Here is a 24,698-nt window from a genome sequence, read left to right on the forward strand (position 1 = left end):
TGGGGTGCGCACGGCAGAGCCCGAGGCCCCATCCTTGCTGCGGGGCCACGGTCCTGACGACAACCAGCGCAGGCCGGGTCCCCACGAGACCCCGCCAGTTGCGGGGGCCTCCGGCCTCCAACAGGTTATTCCGGGATAAGCAGGCTCTGGGGCGGGCCCTGGCTTCGCTGGGGGCCGGGCGGCGCGGGGCGGGCCGGCGGTAGAGCACGCCTCCGCCCACCTCCGGCCCGCCCCGCGCCGCCCTCCCGCCCTCCCGGGAGCCGCTGTCCCGGGCCTGGCCGGTGAGCGTCCGCCTGCTGCACCGGGCCACCAGGAGCCGCAGAGGTACAGGACTGGGCAGGGACGCTGACCTCGGCCTAGGAGTCTTAGGATCCTGGAGACCGACCGTGCCCGCTGGGGCCTGCGGGTCGCACGCCGAAGCCCTAGCTGCAGGCGCTCACCGCTGGTCCGCGGGGCGAGGTCAGGTGCCCCCCTTCTCTCCTTCCTTCCCTCCCTCCCTCCCCCACCTCGGTGCGGGCGGGAGATCCTGCCCGCCTCCTCCCGCAGGGGTGCAGCAGGCTGCGGAGCTGACAGCGGCCCCGCAGCCACCCTGCTCAAACTCTCCGGAAGCAGCTAGAGCTCAGGCCGCCGCAGCCCCGGCGAGGTTGGACCCGAGGCTCCGATCCTTCTGCGCCCAAACTTGGGCCACTTGACCTTAGGTTGTCGGAGGAGGCAAGCCCGCAGGTGGCTGGACAGCTACGGCGCGCCGCGAGGGCATCTTGCCTGGGAACCGTCGGCTGCACTCCCTGACTCTGGGATTTGCTTCTGGGATCCAAAGGTGTCCACATCAGGCGCATGTTGACTGAGACCTACCGTCATGGATGTGTGCGCCCGTCTTGCCCTGTGGCTTCTTTGGGGGCTTCTCCTGCATCAGGGCCAGAGCCTCAGCCATAGTCACAGCGAAAAGAATACAGGAGCCGGAGCTGGGGTGACTTCTGAGGAGTCTACCGAAGCAGGTAAGGCCTTGCTGCGCGTGGGGGACTTGACTGGCCCCAAACTGAGTGGCCCGAAGTGGGCAAGTTGGAATCTAGGCACGTGTGAGGTTGGTGGTGGATACACCGTAGCACTCAGTAGTCCAAGAAGTCCTTTCTGTGTAGCAGTCCTGCCTAATGTGACTATTTCCACTGAGCAACTTTACTTAGCCCTCTTCGGGATGTTTTGGGAGTAGTGAGAAGCCTTTGGAGGTACCTCGACTTTTCAGATCAGCAAGGTTAAGACCCCATTCAGGACTTCTTGTCTCCAAGAGTGGCCTTCCCGGGTGTTAAAACTGCTTTTCGCTAGTTTCATCACGAGGTGTAAGGGGATGGGTGGCGGCGGCGGCGGGTTGAGGCGGCTCGGGATGGACAGGGAAGATTAGGGCAGGGCTGGCTGTTTCCCTGAAGCTTGGTGTTCAGGTGTGCCCTTCGGTTCTAATCACCGTGAGAACCGTAGTCCCTCCTTATCCTTTGGAAATCAGATTCTGTCTTTTGGTTGTAACCATGTGAAATATCAAAGCAAGTCCTTAGATGGAATCCTGTTTACCACTAGGGACATAAATGGCCTTTTCTTGACTTCTCCGTAATAAAAAAAAACAACCCTGGGACCACTTGCTGACTAAATCTGTTTCTTCTGACTGATGAGACTAATAAGGAGTCCATGTTATTATTTTTAAGCTGTCCTTATTTTCCCTGTATACTTGTGGAGCCTTGTCTGGCAGCAGTAGCAGTGGTCTATACTCTTGAAGTAGAAAGGAACCTTTAAAAAAATATTTTAAAAAATTATTAGCCCTGTGTGTGGTAGCGCAGGCCTGTAATCCCAGCATTCAGGAATCTCTGAGTTTGAGGCCAACCTGGTCTACAGAGCGAGTATAGGACAGCCAAAGCTACACAGAGAAAAACTCTGTTTTGAAAAAACAAAACAAAATAACAACAACAACAACAACAACAACAACAACAACAACAAAACCCCACAAAACCAAAAACCAAAACCAAAAAAACCTCAACCAAACCAAAAAAAAAGGGAAAACAATTATTTCACACAAAACTTAGAAGTGCCTCAGTTCTCTTTTTCTCACATCCTGTCACTACAATCTGCTCCAAACTTGTCTGAGGGATGGGGCAGAGAAGAGCTGAGGTGTTTGAGAATAAGCGAGCTCAGTTGGGGTTGGGGGTATGTCTGTGCTGGTATCTGCTGGGACAGGCTGGAAAAGACTATAAATCATGGCGGGTGAAGAGGTAGGTCCATGGATTGCATTAGTGGTAGGCTTTTTCTTGGACTGCCCTCTTTCAGCCTTTTTTTTTTTTTTTTTGACAGAGTTTGGGTATACATTTATGCGCTTCAAGGGCTGGTATTCAGATGAGTCCAGGACCGTCCCTTGTATAAGCATGGAGTTTGGGCTGTTGCTTTTAGGAAAGGCCATTTCTGCAAATGAATCCTGCCATCTCCACAGGAAGTCTCCCAGACTTTGAAACTTAGCTTCAGTATTACTTCTCATTGGGATATGAAGGGAAAGATTGGTTGAACTGTGAAATAACATTTGCCTTTTCTTTTTTAAAAATTTCAATTTATTATAACGTATGCAGACTGTATCCTGATTGTTAGTCCCTTACTTGTATCTGAGCATTTCTGTGGTCCCAGTGACAGACAGCCATCCTTGTTTGTAATTGATCATGTATCCCTTTGTTTTCACTTCAGAATATGAGTGTATGGCATAAAATCAGTCTTTATGGAGGGTGTTCTGTACATCAGATCTTTACTAGAAGAATGCAGCTTCGAGTTTCAGGTATTACCTAGCCTTTAGGAAGTTGACTTTTTGGTTTTGTGTGTGTGTGTGTGTGTGTGTGTGTGTGTGTGTGTGTGTGTTTTGCCTAAGGTAGAATAGCATTCTAGCATTCCTCAGGAATACCTCATGATGAATTTATGGAGACATTCTTCATACATCCTATTTTAGAGGACTGACTAGTTAGATTATGACACAAAGGCCCCTCTTTTCATCTTTATTTCCTCTTAGTTCAGAAATTGGCTTCTGTTGTTGTAGTAATTATATTCCAGGGAGGAAAGTCTCGGAGACTCTAGGTGTTGGGAATGCCTCTGGTTTTTGTGGGAATGTGGGTGTCCTACCAGTATTGTTTTGGTTGTTTGTTTCCTTGGGTCACTGTGGAACTTTGGCTCAGGCAGGTACTTTTTTTTTTTTTTTTTAAGAAATGGTTTATTGCTTGGGCTCTGCAAAGGGTTCAGGGAGGAACTGTTGAAATAGCCAGGGACTCTGGAAGCGTTTGCAGCCCTCTGTGTCCACAGAGCACAGGAGTTTTACTTGGTGTTAAAGCTGCCTCCTCTCTCATCCTCTTTCCTCTCTCCCTCGCCTTATCTTTCTTTGTCTTTTGAGATCGGGTCTTCAGTAGCTTAGGTTGGCCTTCAACTTAAATTTTAGCTGAAGCTGGTCTTGAACTCTTGATCTTTCTGCCTCCACCACTCAAGTGCTGGGCTACAGGACACAAGACACCATACCTGCCTAGTTAGCACTTTTCTCAGCCAGATTCAACATAACTGGTAAATTTGTGTGTTCTGTACAGTTTGTATTTTATAGTTACATGACAAATCCTCACAATAGGCCCATTTAAATGCAGGGAAATGATGATAATACATCATCATTTCACAGGGCAGTGGTAGTGCATGCCTTTCATCCAAACACTTGGGAAGCAGAGGCTGCAGATCCCTGTGAGTTCAAGGACAGCTTGGCCTACAGAGAGAGCTAGTTTCAGGACAGCCAGGGCTACACAGAGATACCCTGTCTCTGGGGGGGGGGGAACAGGAATGAAAAAAACAAAAAACAAAACCCCCAAACTAAAACTAATATGTATATATTAGTGAATAAATAAATGCCTTGCACTATCAAGGTGGCTTAGCCAGTAAGACCCTGGCTGTGCATATCTAGTGACCTAAGCTTGATCCCTGGGACTCGAGTAAAGGTGCAAGGAGAGAACTGACTCCACAAAGTTGTTCTCTCCTCCATATGTGCATCATGGCACGTGTGCTCACAAATACATACCGTGCATGTGTGTACACACACACACACACACACACACACACACACACACACACACACAGGAGAGGGAAGAAGGGAAGGAGGGAGAGCAGAGAAGGGGGAAGGGGAGAGGGGAAAGACTGGGTTCCCTGCTTGGTATTTGAAGCAGGTGTTCAGTGCTGGCGTCCTGGGCTTCTTCCATCCGCTCAGGTCCTGTCCTGTTAAAGAAGTGCTAGGTGGGGCCCAGAGGGTGTTGCTGCTCTCTTGGCAGTTAGGTAGGCTCTGGTGACTCTGGATCTGAGATCCAAGAAAAGGGGTGCTTCCCACCCTCTTCTGGAGAGTGCGTTGATGAAAGAATTGTAACCCCACTCTCCATTTTGGAGGGATATGCAACCAACTCATTACCATTTGGTCAGTCATAACATTTGATTCTAAGGATTTTGCTAGAATCTTCATGTTGGCCAGGTATGGTGGCACATGACTGTAGTTCCAGAACTCAGGAGGCAGAGGAAGAGGTAGGTGGATTTCTGTGAGTTCTAAGCCAGCCTGGCCTACACATAGAGAGTACTGTCTCAAAAAAAAAAAAAAGATGTTTATGGTACACTAGGGGTGTGGCTTAGCTAGTGTATGAAAGCCCTGAGTTCCATTTCCGGCACCACTTAGGAAAAAAGAAAAAAACGAAAGAAATACTTAATGACTTTTTCTTCTTTTCTACGCATACACCAAACATGATTAAAACCTTGACCAGGGACTGGAGAGATGACCCAGCTGTTAAGAACAGTTGTTGCTTCTGCAGAGAATCGGGTTTGGCTTTCAGCATTCACATGGTGGCTCACAGCCATCCTTACTTAACTCCAGCTTCAGGTGCTCTGTTGCCCCCATAGGACCTTTCAGGGCACCCGGCACGCACTTGGTGTACATAAATATACGCAGGCAAAACATTCATACACATAAAATAAAAATAAGCAACTCTAAAAATAAAAACCCCCAAAATCAAAACCCTGGCCATGAGAGCTGAGGTTACCCTGGTAGCTTAGCTGGTAGAGTGTTGTCTTTTGCATGGTGCCCTGGCTTTGCTCTTCACTCAACACCAAAACCAGCCCAACCCACCATCAACCAGACAAACAGAATCTCCTCTGAAGCTTGGGCTCGGGCTGCTCTCATTGGGCAGTGGAGACAACAGTCCTGTCCCTTTTTGCTTTTTTAAAATACTGTACGAAGTCACTTTCTCAGGAAAGATCTGTCTATGGTTGTGTTATTCTAGGGCCCACATTTCTGGGGCCGACTCAAAAGAATACCAGGAACCTGTAGACTCTAGGGTCATTGCTTGCAGAAACTCAGATGTTTTCTATAGAATGTGTATTGTGTTAGAGACCTCAGGTTTGGAGTTGTGGCTGCCATGTTAGGTGGTTTTGAGGGTCTCTAATCAGAAACTGGTTTAGCTAGAATCTGGCCCTGGAGGACAGGCACCTCTGCAGAGTGCAGGCTGCCACTCACTCAGCCTCTTTGGAGTGGCAGGTCAGAGCCCAGCCAGCCCACCCAATTAGCTTGCTGCTGCCTCCAAGGCTATAAATGGCCTGGCCATCTTGGTAAGTTATGCTAATTTTAGCTAAGGGTGGCTCCTGGAACTGAGCTGGAGCCTAGAGTAGGTGGGTGGGGCTTGCTTGAAGCTAATACTAGGGCCTGGCAAGAGGGATACACTATCCTGGGGCAGCTGGGATGTATTTACTTCCAGCCATTAGCTTTTTTTTTTTTTAATTTGTTTATTATAATGTATTCACATTACATCCCGATTGTTATCCCCTCACTCTTCTGGTCCCCTTCCCACCCTCCCACCCTTTTCCGCTCTATTCCCCTCCCCTAGACCTCTGACAGAGGGGACCTCCTCTCCTACCATATGACCACAGCAGACCTTAGCTTTGACAACCACCTTTAGCTAGGTTAATTGATTCAGCAAACATTGAACAGCGCCAGCTCATATGTTATTTATTCAACAAGTGTTTGAGTGGCTGCTCTGGGCCATATTGTGTATGTTTTCTGTGGGGATTTAAGGATGAATGAGAGCATTGTCTTCTTTCTTTATGGAAGTTGTAATTTTGTTAGACAGTTAATAAGTACACAAATAAATATTGTCTTGTGAAAAATAGAATGGAAAAATGCAAAAAGGGTGCTAGGGGAATGAGAAGGGACTAAAGGATTAGTTAAACCAGGAACCTGGTGTCTAACAGGACAGAGATACAATGCTATCAGCAATAATGACAGCAATCACTGTGTAGCTCTGACTGGCCTAGAACTTGCTATATGAATCTGGCTGGCCTCGAACTTACAAAGTTCCACCTGCCTCAACCTCCCAAATGCTAGGATTAGAGGCTCATTATAAGCTTAAAAAAAAAAAAAAAACAACAACAACAAAGCAAGCCAGGTCTTATTTGCTCTTTTTTTTCTTCTTCAAGATTGATTTATTTATTATTTTTACAGTGCTCTGCCTGTGTGACAGAAGAGGGCACCAGATCACATTGTAGATGGTTGTGAGTTACCATGTGGTTGCTGGGAATTTAACTTAGGACCTTTGGAAAAGCAGATAAATGCTCTTAATCTCTGAGCCATTTCTCCAGTTCTGTTTTTTGTTTGTTTGTTTGTTTTTTCCCAATATAGGGTTTCTTTCTTTTCTTTCTTTCTTTTTCTTTTTTTTTTTTTTTTCGAGACAGGGTCTCTCTGTGTAGCCTTGGCTGTCCTGGACTCCCTTTGTAGACCAGACTGGCCTCGAACTCACAGTGATCCGCCTGCCTCTGCCTCCCGAGTGCTGGGATTAAAGGCGTGCGCCACCATGCCCGGCTCCAGTATAGGGTTTCTTTGTGCTATAGCCCTGGCTGTCTTGGGACTCCCTTTTTAGACCACCAGGCTGGCCTCAAACTCACAGAGATCCTCCTGTCTCTGCCTCCCAAGGACTGAGATTGAAGGCATGCTCCACCACGTCCAACTTATAAACTTTTATTTCATTTAACTTTTACAACCAGATTCTGTGATAGATGTTATCCTTGTTTTATAGGGCAGGAAATTAAATGAGAGAGGTTAAATAACTTTCTCAATGTTACACAGAGAGTAAAGAGAATCAGTGTTTGAATTTAGGCTTCTGACTTTTTCCTTAGCACTGTCTTAGCTTAAAAAAAAAAAACCACAGAGAGAGAGAGAGAGAGAGAGAGAGAGAGAGAGAGAGAGAGAGAGAGAGAGTGTGTGTGTGTGTGTGTGTGTGTGTGTGTGTTTTCAGGCATACCTACATGCATACATTGGGAGAGCTGTGGAAAGTCCAGAGGACAATGACTAACCCTGCCTGGGAGGGCTGGGGGAGGCGTTATAGTTTCCCCATAGTTTTCTCAGATCTTGGGGAGATTAAAAAGTGGTTGCTTAGTTAGAAGTTAAGAGATGGAAACCCCAAGTAGTTCAGCGTACTTGTTTTTATATGTGATGAAACTGATACCCAGAGAGGCATTAACTGTAGGTTTCATAGTAGGTTATTGGTAGGTAAACTAGACTAGGACATTTGAGCCAAAGATCTTGACTTAGTTATTCAGTGTGTACTGTAGGAGGAACTACCCAATGTGCCTGAGTCTACTTTCTTTGTTTCTTTCTTTCTTTTCTTTTTTTTTTTTTTTTTTTTTGAGGCGCACTTTGATGTAGCACAGGCTGGCCTTGAGCTTACTATGTAACTGAGGAGAATGTTGAGCTCCTGATTTTCTAGCCTCTATCTCCCAGGCACTTGGGTTACAGGTATATTTGTGCCACAAGGCTTGGCTTTATTTAGGTAATATTAAATACAATGTAATGCACAGATTAGTCAACTTCAGATTATAACAGTATAGGCTGTGTAGGCAAAGGAAGAGGGATATGTCCAGGTTCCATTAGGCTAAGGTAACCAGGGAGGGTTGAAGAAAGAGGGTATTGTGCATGTGTGGGTGAGCAGTGTGCACACGCGGAATCTCACTGCTGGATGGTGTGGTAATAGACAGGGGCGTCATTGTTGGCTTGCTGCGTCGTGTGAGCCCCTGTACATAGGAAGGGGACGGTCATATATGACCTACTGCTGGTTCTCATAATCATCATAATTTTAAAGTAACAATGAGCGTATATATTATTTTTAGTTATCTGTAATAATGTAATATGATATGAGAATATTTACGATTTTGGCCAGTGACAACATTTTTAGCTATTGTTAATATGGTGGTTGATTGCATATATTTTACATATACACATATGCTTAAAAGAATAAGAGGATATTCAAAATGATAATGTGGGCTGGGTGTGATGATGTATGTTTGTGATCTCAGGTGTTTAGGAGACAGAAGCGGGATGATCACCAAAAAGTTTGAGGCTTCGGGTTAGAGAGTTGGCTCAGCAGTTAAGAGTATATGCTGCTCTTTTAGAGGATTAGAGTTCGTCTCCCAGGACCCTCATCAGGTGCCTCACAGCTGCCTGTCGCCCCAGGTCGAGGTTATCCAGTGCTTCTGGCCAACTCACACTCATGTCCTGTATTCATCTTGATACACTCACACACACTCACACACACGCACATGTACACGTGATTCAAAATAAATCTTAAAATATTTGAGTCTAGACTTGTTTTCAAGATAAATTCTGTGCCATCCATGGTTGTGTAGTAAGACCTTGTCTCAAAAACAAAACAAAACAAAACAGGGCTGGAGAGATGGCTTAGTAGTTAAGAACACTTGCTTCATGCTGTGTGGCGGTGGTGGTGCGTACCTTGAATCCAGCACTCAGGAGGCAGAGGCAGGCGGATTGATTTGAGTTCGAGGCCAGCCTGGTCTACAAAGTGAGTCCAGGACAGCCAAGGCTACACAGAGAAACCATGTCTCGAAAGCAAGCAAGCAAGCAAACAAACAAAAAGAATAAACAAACACAAAATAAAATAAAGCAAACAAAATAAAACAAACAAAAAATGAAGATATCATTTCTTTTCTATTCAAACTTAAAGGCTCCTAAATTCTGCTTATGTGCTCTTGAGGGGTGTGGGGCTATAATGCTGAGAATTTCTGCTCTTCGCTGAGCATAGTGCTGGCCACCTCTATTTTCTGCACTTGGGAGACAGAGCAGTAGGATGAGAAGTTACATAGTAAGTTGAAGGTGGGCTTGGGGCTATATGAGACTCTGTCTCCAAACCCAAACCACACCAAACCAAGACAGAGCAAAATAGGAGTTTTGCTGTTTGTCAGATATGGTGGATCATGTCTATAAATCGCAGTACTTTGGAGGCGGAGCCAAGAGGACTGCCGTGAGTTTAAGGCCAGCCTAGGCTATAGACATATACCCCTCTCTCCAAAACTCCCTGCTAAATTTTTGCTGTTTGGCCAGAAGGAATGAGGGCTCATTGAAGGCAGTGTTTCCTAGGTCCTCACAGACCTCAGGCTCTAGTCCTCTGTGGATCCTTTGTTTCCTGACGGTGACCTTTGAGACACATTGCAGAGTGGCCTCTTGAGCACCTGGTGGGAAAGAAGTCTCAGGAAACCCAGCAGCTCTGGCTGTCAGGCTCGTGGGGAGAAAAAAAGGACATCAGACTTAGCTTACTATGGGTTTTTTGTTATTGTTTGTAAAAATTATTAAATACTAAGATAACAAAATATCAAATATCAGATGCACACAAGAAATAAACTAGTAGCAATAAAGAGTTTTCTTTATTAAGTCAAGGATACTTTGTATGATATTTTATTATAAACACAGTACTTTATATATGTATTTTCTTCCCTGGGATCTTTGTAAGGAAGATAGGAGTGGTTGTACTTTATTGTTTTTATTATGTCAAGCCTACCCACTGTTGAAGTTTGTTGGAAAAGCTGGTAATTGGGGCCTGTTTGAATTATTTTTCCTCCTTTCAAATGTCTCATGTTTTGGGCCTTTTCTCAACCATTGGAGGTAGTACTGTTTACTTAGGGCAGCTTGTATCAAGTTTTATTTAAATTCATATCCTTCTTTAATCTTTTTTTTTTTTTCTTTTTGAGACAGGGTTTCTCTGTGTAGCCTTAGCTATCCTGGACTTGCTTAGTAGAGCAGGCTGGCTTTGAACTCAGGGAGATCTGCCTGCCTCTGCCTCCCTGATAGCTAGATTACAGGTGTGTGCCACCACCCCCAGCCCCTCTTTAATCTTTTATTTACCCTCATTTTTGACATTTTCAAGAAAAATCTGTGGCTGACAATTTGCCTTCTAGAGCATATAGCTAAAAAGAGGGTAGTTTCAGAATAATAACTGGGAATCTGGGATCATTTTTTTTTTTAAACCAAAAACATTACTCATTGGTGTGCTCCAAAGTGAGTGAATACCTGCTAGTCTGGTATTCAGAACCTTTGTCTGTTATAGCTTTCATATAGTTATACTGCCCAAAGTGTTTGACTGGTTAGTATAGCCACTCATTACAAAGCCGTGTTGGGGCCTGGCTCAGTTGTTAATGCTTGCCAAGCATGCATGAGGCCCTGGCTTTCAATTTCTAGCACTGCATGAACTGGGCCTGGTGGCTCATATCTATAATCCAGAACTCAGGAAGTGGAGACAGGAGGATCAGAAATTCAAGGTCATCTTTAAAACTAGCTTGGGATAAATGAGACAACAATTAAGTTCTTAGAACAAGGCTTGGTATATGACATACTATACATATATAAAGTTTGTGCATTTGAATTAGATTTTGTTAAGTAGTTTAAGTTTTACTGTAGTTTATTAGGTACTTGAAAATTGAAAAATATTTTCTTTGGAGTAGATTCCTTAAAGAAATAAGCTTAACTTATCTGGAAAGCTCATTCTTTCACAATTTCATATTCACTGTAGATCGTTGATAAATAAGTCTTGCATTTGTTTTTAAAAGGTAAAATAAAGGCTAATGAGTGGTTCATTGGGTAAAAAGCTCTAACCACAGCAGCCTGATGACCTGAGCTCAGTCCCTGGAATGCACCAATGCACCATGGAAACAGAGAACTGAGAGTTGTCCTCTGACCTCCATATGAATGTTATGACTACACACACACACACACACACACACACACACACACACACACACACACTCACACTAAAAAGTGAAGAGCTGGGCAGTGGTGGCACACACCTATAATCCTAGCACTTGAGAGGCAGAGACAGGCAGATCTCTGAGTTCCAGGACAGCCAAGGCCTCACAGAGAAACCCTGTCTTGAAAAAGAAACAAACAAACAAAAAAACTAAACAGAATATTCAACTCCACAATAAACTCATTTTACTTGGAAGAAGTACTAACTAATTAATTTACTCTGTGTATGTGTGTGTGTGTGTGTGTGTGTGTGTGTGTGTGTGTGTGTTAGGGGAGGGTGCATGTGTCAGTCGTTAGAGGACAGCTTTCAGTAATAAATTCTTTCTTCTACCTTCAAGTGGTGTCCTTGCTAGTCCCACCCCTGTCAACTTGACACAAGCCAGAGTCATTTGGGAGGAGGAACCTTCATTGAGAAAATATCTCTATGAGTTTGCCTATGGATAAGTCTGTGGTGCACGTTGTTGATGAGGGAGGGCCCAAATCACTGTGGGAGATGCCACTCCTGGGCAAGTGGTCCTGGGTTGTAGAAGAAAGCAGGCTGAGCAATCCAGGAGGAATAAGCCAGTAAACCGTGCTCTTCCATGGTCTTTGCTTCAGTTTCTGCCTTGGCTTTTCCTTCAGGGCTACACAGAGAAACCATCTGGAAAAACCAGGAGAAAAGAGAGTAAAGAGTAGTAGGGAAAAACTAACTCCACAGAGGACCATGCTGAGAGGAGGGAGAGCTGGGAAGTGAGGTGGAGCTGGGTAGATGCCTAGACATAGTGGGATGATTGGTTCTGGTTTCAAAAATGTCAGAGTTGGCCACATGATGAGATGAGGGGGTTTAGAATTCCAGCTCCTTTCCTTTCTTTACTGGTTGTTTAGACATAGTGAAGAAGCAGTCATTTCTCTCTGCCCCTGTTCTTTTGTTTGTCCTAAAAACCGAGAACTCTGGAGCTTTATAAGCCACAGCACGATGTGAGCTATTTGGGCCTTCTCAGCATTTGTTTTTTTGTGGGCCCTAAAAACTTCAGGGAGCCTTGAGTGGTTCTAAGGGTAGTGGCATCTGCTGTCTTTCCTCAGATGTAGACTCTGGGTACAAGGGAAGCAAGCTTTTATTTCAGGTTTACTTTTGGCCTTGAGAAAATGGTTAATAAAAATCTGGATTCCAGTATTTGCCCTCATATCTGGTTTGAACTCTCCCTTTTTTTCTGGATAGACCCACTTCCCAGGCCCATCTGCAGCCTTGAGATAGTTGAGCAAATGAGCTTGGTCTTCAAGTGTACTGGTTATTTTTTGGTGCATAGCAGATCATGACTAAATTTCAAGGCTTAAAATAAGCATTTTTATCTCTTTGTTTCTGCAAGTCAGTAATCTGGGTGTAGCTTACCCTGGTTATGGGCTAGGGTCTTTCATGAGGTTAGAGTCAAACAGTTGGCTAAGGCTAAAGGCTAGGACAAGAATATGCACTTTCAAGCTAATGTACATGGCTTTTGTCAGGCTTTGGTTTCTTGTTACATGGACTTCTCTGTTGAAAAGTCTTATGATATGAGAGTTTGACCAAAAAAAAAAAATCAACTTTAGAATTGTTATGCTATCATGTCTTCCATAGTTGTTGGGAGACGGTCATTAAGTTCAGCTCATATTCACTGATGGATCACACAGAACCAGGACAGCTCATATTCACTGATGGATCACACAGAACCAGGACAGCTCAGATTCACTGATGCATCACACAGAACCAGAGCATCTAATGAAGCTGTGCTTAGTGACAGCTTCAGTCATACTCTGTGGGGAACGTTTTGTCAGTGTCTCTGCTTAGCAGTTTTGTTTGAAAGAGTTATGGCTACCTTGATCAAGTGGCTGCACTAGGCATGGAGGAAGGCTAGGCCCAGAAGTGGGTAAAGCTTCCTTGGGTCCTGTTGCCCTGTCTTTGTTGGCTCTACAGTCTACATGGGTTTATTTCAGGTCAGACAAGAGGCAGCCAGATAAACAAAATGAACTTTTAGCTGCTTCTCCTAGCCTGGCTTGTGGGATGGAGAAGGGAACCTTCTCTTGTGGTTCTCACTGCAGCGTTTGCTGTGTAGCACTGAGATGGGTTAGTTCTGTGTTGATTGATTTTAAAATGTTATGTGTGATGCCAAGTGCTCCTTAAACCTTGCCTTCAGGGCATTAGGGAGGGGGGTCTCTCTTCATTTGATGGAAGAGTAAAAAAAAGGAAAGAAAGAAAAAGACAGCCCGTTGTGCTCTCCACGTGGTGCAACGAGAACGAACCTGCCCTTTCCCCCTGTTAGCCGTATTTCCGGAGTTCCTGGCTGCCTCGTGTTGATCCCTGGTCTAGGTAATGGCCAGAAACCTCACTGGCAGGCAGCCTTCCAAGTCTCACGTGTCTCTAATTTTCAAAGTGTGATTCAGTAGCTCTGCACTTGTTTGGACTCTCTGGGTTATCTCAGGCCTCTCAAGAAGCTCTCAGAACTCTCATCACCACAGTGTATGTTAAAACAAATGTGCCTATGTTTGCCAAGTTCTCAAAGCCAGATTCTAAAATATACCCTTCATGCATGTATCTCCCTAGCTTAGAAAGAAATCTGTGCCTTGTGTTTGTATGTTGTTTTATGAATACAAGGTCAACTTTTCTGTGGTCTTGTTTTGAGAAACTTCTCCTGACAAGGACAAAGGTCATTGGAAATAATACTTCATATATTTAAAGAGATAAATATGTAATTAACTCAAATAACTCAGTGATAAGAGTGATGACGATAGCTAGGATTTATTGAGCTTCTGGGTAGATGCTTTACAACTGTATAACAACCTTACAGGTGTATATTGTTCTAAGAACTTAAGGTAATTTTCTCAAGAAGACTAAACTGGGATTTGAATTGAGTTTTATCTGATCTTAAGACCACAAGGAATTCTATTTTTGTTTAATAACTCCTGTGGAGTTACTTAAGTCTGGATTTAAGTAAAGATAAGCATTTTGACTAGAAACAATACAACTATTAATGGCATTAGTTTATTCTACCAATGAGGTGGCCTGAAAGAAGTTAAAATTAGGAGTTTGGGGGTTGGAGAGGGAGAAAGAGTGACTATTTTACCCAGGGATTTTGAGTGGGTAGTATCACTTGGTGAAATGTTTAGCTACTGAGTATTTTATATTCAGCTGTATCTTCCAAAAGTAGTGCTCTGGTTGGAGTCTTCTAGATATGACTCAGGGTAGTTGCTGGGTCTCTACAGTATCTTTGCTTCAGCTAATGCTTAACATATCATTAGATATGACAATCTCTGTTCAGTAGAAGTATTTGGTATAATAGTAGGAGCCAGTCCTATTTTTTTTATTTTATTTCAATCAAGGTTCTGATATAGCCCAGAATGGCTTCAATCTGAATATGTAGCTCTCTTGATCTTGTTGCTTCTCTCTCAAGTGCTGGGATGACAGTCATGTGCCACCACTCCCTGTTTATTTGGTATGAGTGTGGAACCCAGGGTTGGTGCACACTGAAGAAGTGCTTTGCCAACTGAGCTACCTAGTCCATATTAGGAGTAAGCTAGACACTTTTACATTATATTATTTTTATTATTTTATGTGTATATAGGTGCAGGTGTGTGTGTGTGTGTGTGTGTGTGTGTGTGTGTGTGTGGTGTGTGAGATCTTGGTAGTTGTTCCTAAGGTGCTGTCCACCATCTCTTTGAGACAGGATTGCCTTAGAACCCAACAAATAGGCTAAGCTGGTTAGTCAGCAAGCCCAGGGATCTGTCTGCCTTTACCTCCCTTGTGTGTTACAAATGAGTGCTATTATGCCTCACCTTACTTTAAAAAAAATAATTTATTTAACTTTGATTTATGTGCATTAGTGTGAGGGTGTCAGATCTTGGAGTTACAGACAGCTGTGAGCTGCCACGTGGGTGCTGGGAATTGAACCCAGGTAATTTGGAAGAGTAGGCAGTGCTCTTAACCATCGAGCCATCTCTCCAGCTCTACTTTTTATTTTTTTAAATTACAGTTTGTGCCTGGCAGTGGTGGGGCACACCTTTAATCCCAGCACTCAGATGGCAGAGGCTGGTAGATCTCTGAGTTTGAGGCTAGCCTGGTCTACAGAATGAGTTCCTGGACAGGTAGAGAGGTAAAAACAGAGAGAAACTCTGTCTTGAAAAACAAAAAACAAAACAAAAAAAAGTTTTATTTACTGTATGTGTGTGGGCATATGTATATATGTATGTGTTGTGTTCAAACTTGCAGGAATAGATTCTTGTTTCTTACTGTGTGGATCCTGGGGATAGAAACACTGTTATTTGGAGGCAGATGCTTTTGCCTGCTGAGCTGTGTGTTGGCTGATGCCTGTTTTTTGTTTTTGTTTGTTTTTTTTTGAGACAGTGTTTCTTTGTATAGCCTTGGCTGTCCTGGGCTCGCCTTGTAGACCAGGCTGGCCTCGAACTTACTGAGATACACCTGCCTCTACTTCCAGAATGCTGGAATTAAAGGCCTGCACCACCACGCTCTGCTTCTTGAGACAAGTTCTTTAATGATTGATCTATCTCTAGTCCACATGATCTTATTTAATTTCACAACAGCTTTTAATATGAAAGGCACCGTGTATGTGCAGTGACTTGTGATATGTATTATTAGTACTTTTGGAAGGAAGAAGGGATCACCTCTACCTAGCGAGATCAGAGAAGCTTTGTGGAGGAAGTAGCCTCTTAGTGGGTCTCTGGTACTAAAGGCGGAAGTGTGAGGAAGGGGAAGGGACACGTGCCAGTTAGAGGCAATGCCATAAACAAAGGTATGGAGAGAGAAAAACTGGAGATTTGGGAGATATTCATTATTCCAGATTGCTGTGTGATAACCATGCAGGAACGTGCTATGAAGTAAAGTACAAAGGTTCACTGAAGAAAGGTCATGGAGGGGTCCAGTGTTAAGCTAAGGAGCGTAATCTGGTGGTTCTCAACCTGTGGGTTGGATCACATATCAGATATCCTGCATATCAGATATTAACATTATGATTCATAACAGTAGAAAATAACAGTTATGAAGTAGCAATGAAAATGATTTTATGGCTGGGGATTACCATAACATGAGGAATTGTATTAAAGGATCAGGGTTTAGGAAGGTTGGTTTAGACGTTATTCTTAGGCAGGGAGAAGTCTTCGTAAGTTTTGATTATGGAAGTGACAAGCGCAAGTGGTGCTTTAGGGAGGTTGAATCTCATAGAACATTCATAGAACATTGGTGAGATTAAGACTTACGGCAGAAGGGCTAGGGAGGGGACTTTGAAGTTGTTCATGAGCAGAGGAGATGAGTCTGCCATGGAGGCAGAGTGGCGGAAAGAGTTGAAGCCACACCAGTGTTTTGAGTTTAGCCAGGAGGCTGATTGTACCATTAACAGAAAACATGGCAGCCAGGAGTGCCAAGTGGAAGGGCAGTTGACCTTATTTGAAGTGCTGGGCAAGGGGCCATACTCCACAGTATTTCTGGAATCACCTTTTTTGCCATTAAGTTTGCGAACAAAAGCTGAGCCTTTGTCCAAGGAATATCAGAAAGGGTCCTGGAGGTAGACAGTTCTGGATTCAGCCCCATACTTTGTCATTTTCTAATTTTTGTTTTTGAGGTAGGGCCTCTCTAGCACAGGCTGGCCTCAAACTCATTATGTACCAGAGGCTGGCTTTGAACTCTCCTGAGCCTCCTGTCTCCACCTCCCAAATGCTTGGATTTTAAGAGTGCACTACAATGCCCAGCAAAGGGTGAAAGAGCTTGGATGCCCCTCATCTTTCCTCCCCTCCTCTCTTTTCTTATTATGTAGCCCTGGCTGGCCTGGAACGTAGTGTGTAGACCAGGCTGGCTTTGAATTCAGTGAGATCCACCTGCCTCCCAAGTGCTGAGACTAAAGGCGTGCCCCACCTTGCCTGACCTTATTCTCTCCCTGTGTGAGAGTGTCTTATAGCCTAAGACTGTCCTCAAATCCATGGTCTTTCTGCCTCAGCTTCCTAGTGTTAGGAACTATATACCACCATGCCTGGCTGCTTATTTTCTTTTTCTTTTTTCTTTTTTGGTTCTTTCATTCATTTGGTCATTCTTTTAGTATTGTTTCAGCATCTCACTTTGTGGGCTAAGCTGTCCTGGAATTTAACACATTGTCTGGGCTGGCCTGGTGCTCTTAGTAATTCTTTAGCCTCAGCCACTCAAGTGCCAACACATGTTTTGTTTTGTTTGAGACGGAGTTTCTCTGTGTTAGCCTGGGCTGTCCTAGAACTCATTTTGTAGACGAGGCTGTCCTTGAACTCACAGATTGTCTGCCTCCGCCTCCCAAGTGATAGGATTAAAGGTGTGTGCCACCAGCACCAACAAATAAAAAAAAAATTAATTGACAGCAGGAGACTGACTATATTACACTAACATTACCCCTGGCCCAGTTGCAGAGGAAAGGACTTGAGCTATGAGGCTGTTGTAAGTAACCCAGTGTGGCTACTAGGAACTGAACGCAGGCCTCTGTGAGAGTAGTATGAAATCTAATCACTAAGCCACCTCTACGGCCCCAAACAATATAGTAATTAACTTGATAAATACAACGTCTTGTTGTATCCAAGGCTGTCCTCTACTCACTGTGTAGCTGAGGATGACCTTGAACTTGTGATCCTTTTGCCTCTACTTGAGTGCTGGGGTTATAGTCAAGTACTAAACCCCTCCCCCATGGTGTTTCTCTGTATCAGCCCTGGCTGTCTTAGAACTTGCTCTGTAGACCAGACTGACCCTGAACTCAGAGATCCACCTGCCTCTGCCTCTGAGTGCTGGATTAAAGGGGAGAGCCACCATGCCCAGCCCACAGTTTTGTTTTGGTTGTTTTTTGTTTTCTTTTGGTGTTAGAGATTGAACCCAGGGTCTTATGCATGCACTCGACCACTGCTATACCCCTAGCCTTCTTTTGGGTTTTAAATCACTTGTATTTCTGAGGCCCTTGCCTCCCTCCTTTAAAATGCAAGCATTGGGGCCAATGAGATGGCTCAGTAGGAAAAGCACTTGCTGTGCCAGCTTGAGGGCCTTAGTTCTGATCCCTGGGACCCACATAAAAGTGGAAGGAAACAACCAACTCCACAGAGATCCTCTGGTCTCCACACAGGCACCAACCACACTCAAACACATACCCACACATAAATAAAAAGTAAACAGCATGTACAGCCAGACATGGTGGCACACACCTTTAATCCCAGCACCTGGAAGGTGAGGCAGTGGGTCTCTGTGAGTTCAAGTCCAGCCTGGCCTACAAAGTGAGTTCCAGGACAGCCAGGGTTACACAGAAAGACTTCATCTCAAACACACACACACACACACACACACACACACACACACACACACACATGCAAGTACCAGTGTTTTCTGTCTGTTTGTTTTTGTTTTATATACATTGGTGTCTGACTGCATGTATGTCTCTGTGAGGTTGTCAGATCCTCGGGAACAGGAGTTACAGACAGTTGTGAACCGCCACGTGGGGAGTGGGAATTGAAGAACCCAGGTCCTTTGGAAGAGTAGCCAGTGCTCTTAACCACAGAACCATCTCTCCAGCCCACACGTGTTTTTTTTTTTTAAACTAGTAAAATCAATAAATGAATGTAAACATTAAAAAATATATAAAATGTAAGTATTTATTGTGATGAGGTTTCTCCTGAACTGAGGGGTCAGAATTTGCCTTTGCTCCCTCACATCCTAGTGTGAACCGAGTTGGCATATAGTTACTGTGAGAGTGGGAGCACAACCGTTCTGCTTACCTGTACGTGAAGGGTGTCACAATCTTAGGGCACGCGAGATTTACTGCCTGTTGTGTAGCTCTTGCACAGCTGTTTTTCTGAGCTGAACATGTGCCTGGACTCTCAGATAGAACTTGGAACTTGGTGAGTCTGATTCCCTAAAGAATTCAGTGATGAAAATTGGGGCACTTGACAAGATCTAATTGGCTGAACTCTGTGAAGGGCAGAGGCTTTCCCTGGGGGCTCTTTTAAATCTCCTATGGTGAGAGACTTTTAAGGTTGAACTAATTAAACTGTGTTGGCAGCTGGACTCAGTACTTTCTTTTGCGCTAGGCTTTGTTGCAGCCTCCTGGAGTCCTAGCAGTTGCCGTATGATGGTCTTCCCTGAGGAACAGAGGAGTGGGTTTTTATTTCTTCATGTACTAAACACTACGGTGTGACATTTGTCCAGTATAGGCAGCAGACTGAAATGTGTGCTGAGACTTGGATGTATCCTGGATTTGCAATTTTCAGACTACCAAGATGCCCCTGAGGTTGATTTCTTACTGTGTTTTGTCTTTCCCCACTGTCCATGGCTTTATTCTGTTAGTTGGCAAGTAATTTTTCCTACACTGGGGTGCCCAGGGTAACCAGAAAAAGGGGTAGATAAGGAAAGGATATTTACTTAGTCCCACTGTGTGCCAGGGCAGGCTAGTATTTTACACAACTACTCTTTGAGGAGTGCTTCACAATGCCTGTGTTACAGAGGAGGAAATGGATTCAGAGAAGGAAAAGCACATGCCTGATGGTCATTAGAGCTTGTTATTAACCAAATCATAACTTAGACATCTCTTAAGCTTATGGCTACTTTCCTAAGGCAGCATAAATGACCTCATGCCGTTGTGCTTTTACAGTCGGTGCCTCAGGCTGATTATGAGCTTCTAGGCTCAGTCATCCTCCTGTATCAGCCTTCCTTCCAAGTGGCTAAGACTGCGTGCTTTCCACTGTGCTCGCCCTCTTATGCTTTTATCCTTCCAAGCCTAGCTAAGTTCTCACTTTCGAGAAGTCTGATTTCTAAAGTTAAAAACTGATTCCTCTGCTTTCCTTATCTCATTGCTGCTGTTCCGTCAAGGAGAATCGAATGAAGTTGTAGGGTTGGAATTTCAGCTGTCACGACAGACTGATGAAAGCAGGGTTTGGTCAGAGTCTTGGCTAGCTCTCTGAGTAAAGCCCTGCCTGCAGTTTGGTGAGTGTGCTGTTTTATACCGGATGCAGTGGCTCTATGGCTCTCTATCCAAGGGCATTCTGGTTCCCCAGTGGTAGACATCACTTCCTTCATGTTATTTATTTATTTATGTATGTGTTTGGCTTTAAAGTTGTCCTTGCAATCAGGCTCAGTGGTACCTGGGTAGAGAAGTATAACAAAGTATAACAAAGTTTTAGTTGCTGGAATATGCCTTCTGCCCGTGGTGTTTGCTGGTCTTATGTTTTGTAAAGACATACTGTGCTATTAACCCAGCATTTGGAACATATACTTTCTGTAACGTTTGCCCTCTGAAATGCATCACTTCACAGAATAAATGGGCTTTCCTGGAAGACGCAAGCATGTGTAAAGTCATTTTAAAAATAAGTTCAATTTTCTTTCTCAATGACTGGAAAATAATTATAAAAGTATTTTTGGTAGTTTGCAATGCAAATAGGATATATACTTTTTAAAAAAAGTTATCTTTAAAATTATTTTAATTATGTGTAGGTTGTGTGTATCTGTGTATGGGTAAGTACATACATGTGAGAGCATGTCAAATTTCTCAGGAGCTGGAATTACAGATGATTGTGCTCTGCCTTAGGTGGGTGTTGGGAATTGAACTCTGGTCCTTTGAAAGAGCAACAAGTGTTCATTGCTGAGCCATTTCTCCAGCTTGCTTTTCACCCTCAATTTTGAGACAAAATCTGTCTGTTTCCTGGCTGTACTGGAACTCATTACATAGTTCAAGCTGGCCTGGAACTCAGAGAGTCTGCCCACCTCTGCAAAGTGCTGATGTTAAAGGTGTGTGTCACCACTCCCCAAATATGTGCTGTATTTTTACCATGAAAGGTTTGTTCCTTTGTGAACAGATTGCAAATTGGACCATAATTGAATATAACAAAAACACACTTTATAGAAAAAGTGGTAAGATATAATATTTAAATTCTACAATTGGTTGATACATAGTAGATTTTTTTTCTGAGATAGTGTTTCTCTGTGTAGCCTGGTTTTCCTGGAACTCTGTAGACTAGGCTGGCCTTGAAACTCATAGAGATCCACCTGCCTCTGCCTCCCAAGTGCTGGGATCAAAGGCATGTGGCACTACCACCCAGCTACATAGCAGATTTGTTTTTAAAAAAATAGAGACCATTTCTCTTGCAGTTCTAGGTTGCCCTGGAGCTCTCCATGTAGCTAAAGCTAGTTTTGAACTCTTCCTTCCTCCACCTCCCCAGAGCAGGGATTATAGATGTGTGTCACTGTGGTCCAGGCTTAGCAAGAATGCTTTTGTTGCTTTTTGTTTATTTTGATATAACGGGAAATGTGAACTTGCTTAGTGACACAATCCCCTTCTGGTTTCTCTGCACTGAAGAGTTATTAAGCATTCTTAGGACGGGAGAAGAATGTGTTCTGTGGCTAGGGAGCTCTGTGGTATCTGAATCCCTGCACTCAGTGTATTCGCAGACTAGTAACTAAACATTCTAGGTGTTAGTTTGCCTGCTAAGTGGGAATAATACCTTTCTTGTTTAATTTTAGAGGGCTAAATAAAATTATTTATGTGACAATGTTTTGAGGCCTTAAAGAGCTTTTATTTTTATACTTACTGGGTAACTGGAATGGATTTGCTAGCATTTCAAGGAAGCTTTTGATTTTTTTTTTTTTTTTTTGGTTTTTCGAGACAGGGTTTCTCTATGTAGCCTTGGCCATCCTGGACTCACTTTGTAGACCAGGCTGGCCTCGAACTCACAGCGATCCGCCTGCCTCTGCCTCCCGAGTGCTGGGATTAAAGGCATGCGCCACCACGCCCGGCGCAAGCTTTTGATGTAAGATATGGCATGATGTAGGTAGAGGAAAGGACGCAGAGTTGATGGATACACAGTTGAATGCTGTTTGAGCAGCAGCTGTGGTGAAAGAAAGGGATGAATTCATTCCTGTAGCATGTACCTATTTTACTCTGCTTACTGAAGGAGAGAGAAAACTGGTAAAATATAGAAGTTGTTTGATTTAGAGTAAAAAGTCCATACAGAGGCTAAACAAAACAAACAAACAAACAAACAAAAAACAACCACCACCACCAACTTCATAAATCCTTTTTCAGATGTTGTATATTCACTCAGGAGTATTATCCAGAATGTAGTAAACTGTCAGTAAATATTTGCTGGAAAAAAAATTGTGCTTTGGAGTAGGAAGGCCTGGGTTGGTACTTGGTTCTGCACTTTACCAGCTCATTTTCTGGGAAAGTCACCCAAAGTTTTCCTTTATAAAATGAGACTAGGATTAGCACACAAGTTGTTAGGAGGTGCAACCAAAACCAAGCATGTAAGAACCTTTGTTCAGGGGCTGGAGAGATGTCTCAACAGTTAAGAGGACTACTGGCTGTTCTTCCAGAGGACCTGAGTTTGGTTTCCAGTACCACAGGGCAGCTCGCAACTCTCTGTAACTCTAGTGGTAGGGGCTCTGACCCCATCTTCTGATCTCTGAAGGTACCAGGCTTCAAGTGTACAGAAATATATGCAGGCAAAACTCCCATACATATAAAATGTTAAAAAAAAATCTTTGTATAAAGCCTAGCTCATAGTGCTTAATAGTCCGTCCTTGGCACCCCCTCCCCACCCCCATTTCTGGTTTATAAAATATAATGGGTGCACCAAGGAAGAGGCAGAACTACTTGTGAGGTTAGACATTAGCTTTATAGATTTGTTAAGACAATGCCTTTCTAAGGCATGAGCTCAGAACTCTTCATGTTATTTCCAGTGACCCTCCTGGGATTAAACAGGGCCTTAGAATTGATACCCTCTGCTTTTCTGGATCTCCTAGGATCTTGGCACGAGGGTTTGAGTCTTGTTCTTCTAGAGAAGGTAGGTTTGTACAGAGGTTGTTCTAGAAGAAACAACTTCCACTGAAGATCTGGACTTAGCTGATTTTTTGTAGGCTCTTGTAGCTGCCCGCTAGCTCCTCCACCCATCAGACTCTGTGCCCTCCAATAATTAACTGGCTTTGAAAACATGTATTCAACTTGACTCCTGTTCCGGATCAGTTGTAAATTCTCTGAGGAGTTGGAACAGAGCATGTTCATTTGGCTTAATCAGGTATTTATGAGTTGACCTTTCCTGGTGAAAACCTCATTTTGCCCTCATGCCTGAGTAACTCTAGCAAGCTTAACCTAGCATTCCTGAAACTGCTGGAAGTTTTTGTGATAGGTTTGCTTGCCCTTGTCAGATGTACACAAAGGCCAGTGAGATTTATCTGCTCCTTAGCAAGGAGCGAGAACCTCTTTCTTTTGTCCTGTGGTTTTAAAGCACTGGGAGAATCATTCTCCTCTTTTTGATAAGCATTTTCAATCTTGGAGCTTTTTCTTCTGTTTTTTTTTTTTCTTGGGAAGACAAATAAACAGAGAGGAATTATTTGGCCATTAAGCAGAAAGTCTTCTATTTGTTTATTTTTAAAGATTTATTTATTTGCTTATGTTGTATGTGTATGAGTCCTTTGCCTGCACATATGTAAGTACACTGTGTACAAGCATGGTACCTATGAAAGCAGGAAGAGGGCACTGAATTCCCTGGCACTGGAGTTCTGGATGGTTGTAAGCCACCATGTGCCACTGGGAACCAAACCTGGGTCCTCAGCGAGAGCATGCAGGTGCAAGGAACCAGGGGTGCCTTTCTAGTTCCAGGGCTTTTTTTTTTTTTTTTTTTTGGTTTTTTGAGACAGGGTTTCTCTGTGTAGCCTTGACTGTCTTAGACTCACTTTGTAGACCAGGCTGGCCTCGAACTCACAACGATCCGCCTGCCTCTGCCTCCCGAGTGCTGGGATTAAAGGCGTGCGCCACCACGCCCGGCTCTCCAGGGCTTTTTAAAAAAAGTGGTGGCACACGCCTTTAATCCCAGCACCTGGGAGGCAGAGGCAGGTGGATTGCTGTGAGTTTGAGGCCAGCCTGGTCTACAAAGTGAGTCCAGAACAGGCAGGGCTACACAGAGAAACCTTGTCTCAAAAACCAAAAAAAACTTTATTACGATTTGAAAAATTAAGTTTAAGTACTGGAGAGATGGCTTAATGGTTGACGACCACAGGCTGCTACATGTGAGGCTTACAACTGTGTCTAACTCCAGTCCCATCAGGGAATCTGACCCCACATTCAGTGCCTGAGGGAGGGTCTTTCTGCTAACCACACTCACAGAAGCTGAGGCAGGACAAGGGGTTACTATGTCCATGTCATACAGAGAAGGCAAAGGCAAAGGAGGCAGGTGGCTTCCTGAGGCTACATATTTAATTAGGACAAAACTGAGCCAAAACTTAGATCTGCCAGCTTCTGCTTTAGTGCCTGTCTGCAGTCCCCTCCGCAGCTGTGCTTTTTCTTGTCCTTTCCCCTGCTGCCATTCAAGGTAGACCATCAACCTCCTGGTGTCCAGGAGGCTTGGCTGCTGACCCAGGGGATGCCAGGGTAAACTAGAGAGCAATTCCAAGTGTCTCTTGGTGGCATCAGTATTCTGTGTTGCCGTTAGCTGAGAAGTTCTGACCCTGTGGCTGTGGCTGCTGGGATTAAGAAGCACTGGATCCAGGAAAGAGAACATGGTGTATGTTCTGGGCAGTTACAGGGCAACGGAAGCACTTAGACCAGAGTTTGAAAGCTGGCTGTTCTGGTACTAGTTTTGTGACCCC

At 44.1% G+C, this 24,698-nt stretch overlaps 1 protein-coding gene across 6 annotated transcripts in view; it reads left to right on the forward strand.

Annotated features, from left to right (window-relative positions):
* The first annotated feature begins 206 nt into the window (after positions 1-206).
* Positions 207-24,698, forward strand: part of STIM1 (stromal interaction molecule 1) — a 164,253-nt gene continuing 139,761 nt past the window's right edge. For 2 of the 6 annotated variants that reach the window (XM_084752220.1, XM_084752222.1), the window contains exon 1: positions 213-995. In XM_084752220.1, the coding sequence (XP_084608346.1) occupies positions 857-995 (139 nt within the window). In that variant the 5' untranslated portion in view covers positions 213-856. Of the gene's footprint in view, positions 996-24,698 lie in introns of all 6 variants that reach the window. The other 4 variants (XM_084752217.1, XM_084752218.1, XM_084752219.1 and 1 more) reach the window with 4 other exon arrangements.

This window comes from Acomys minous, assembly GCF_964271855.1.
Source record: "Acomys minous genome assembly, chromosome: 2".
Lineage (NCBI taxonomy): Eukaryota > Metazoa > Chordata > Mammalia > Rodentia > Muridae > Acomys > Acomys minous.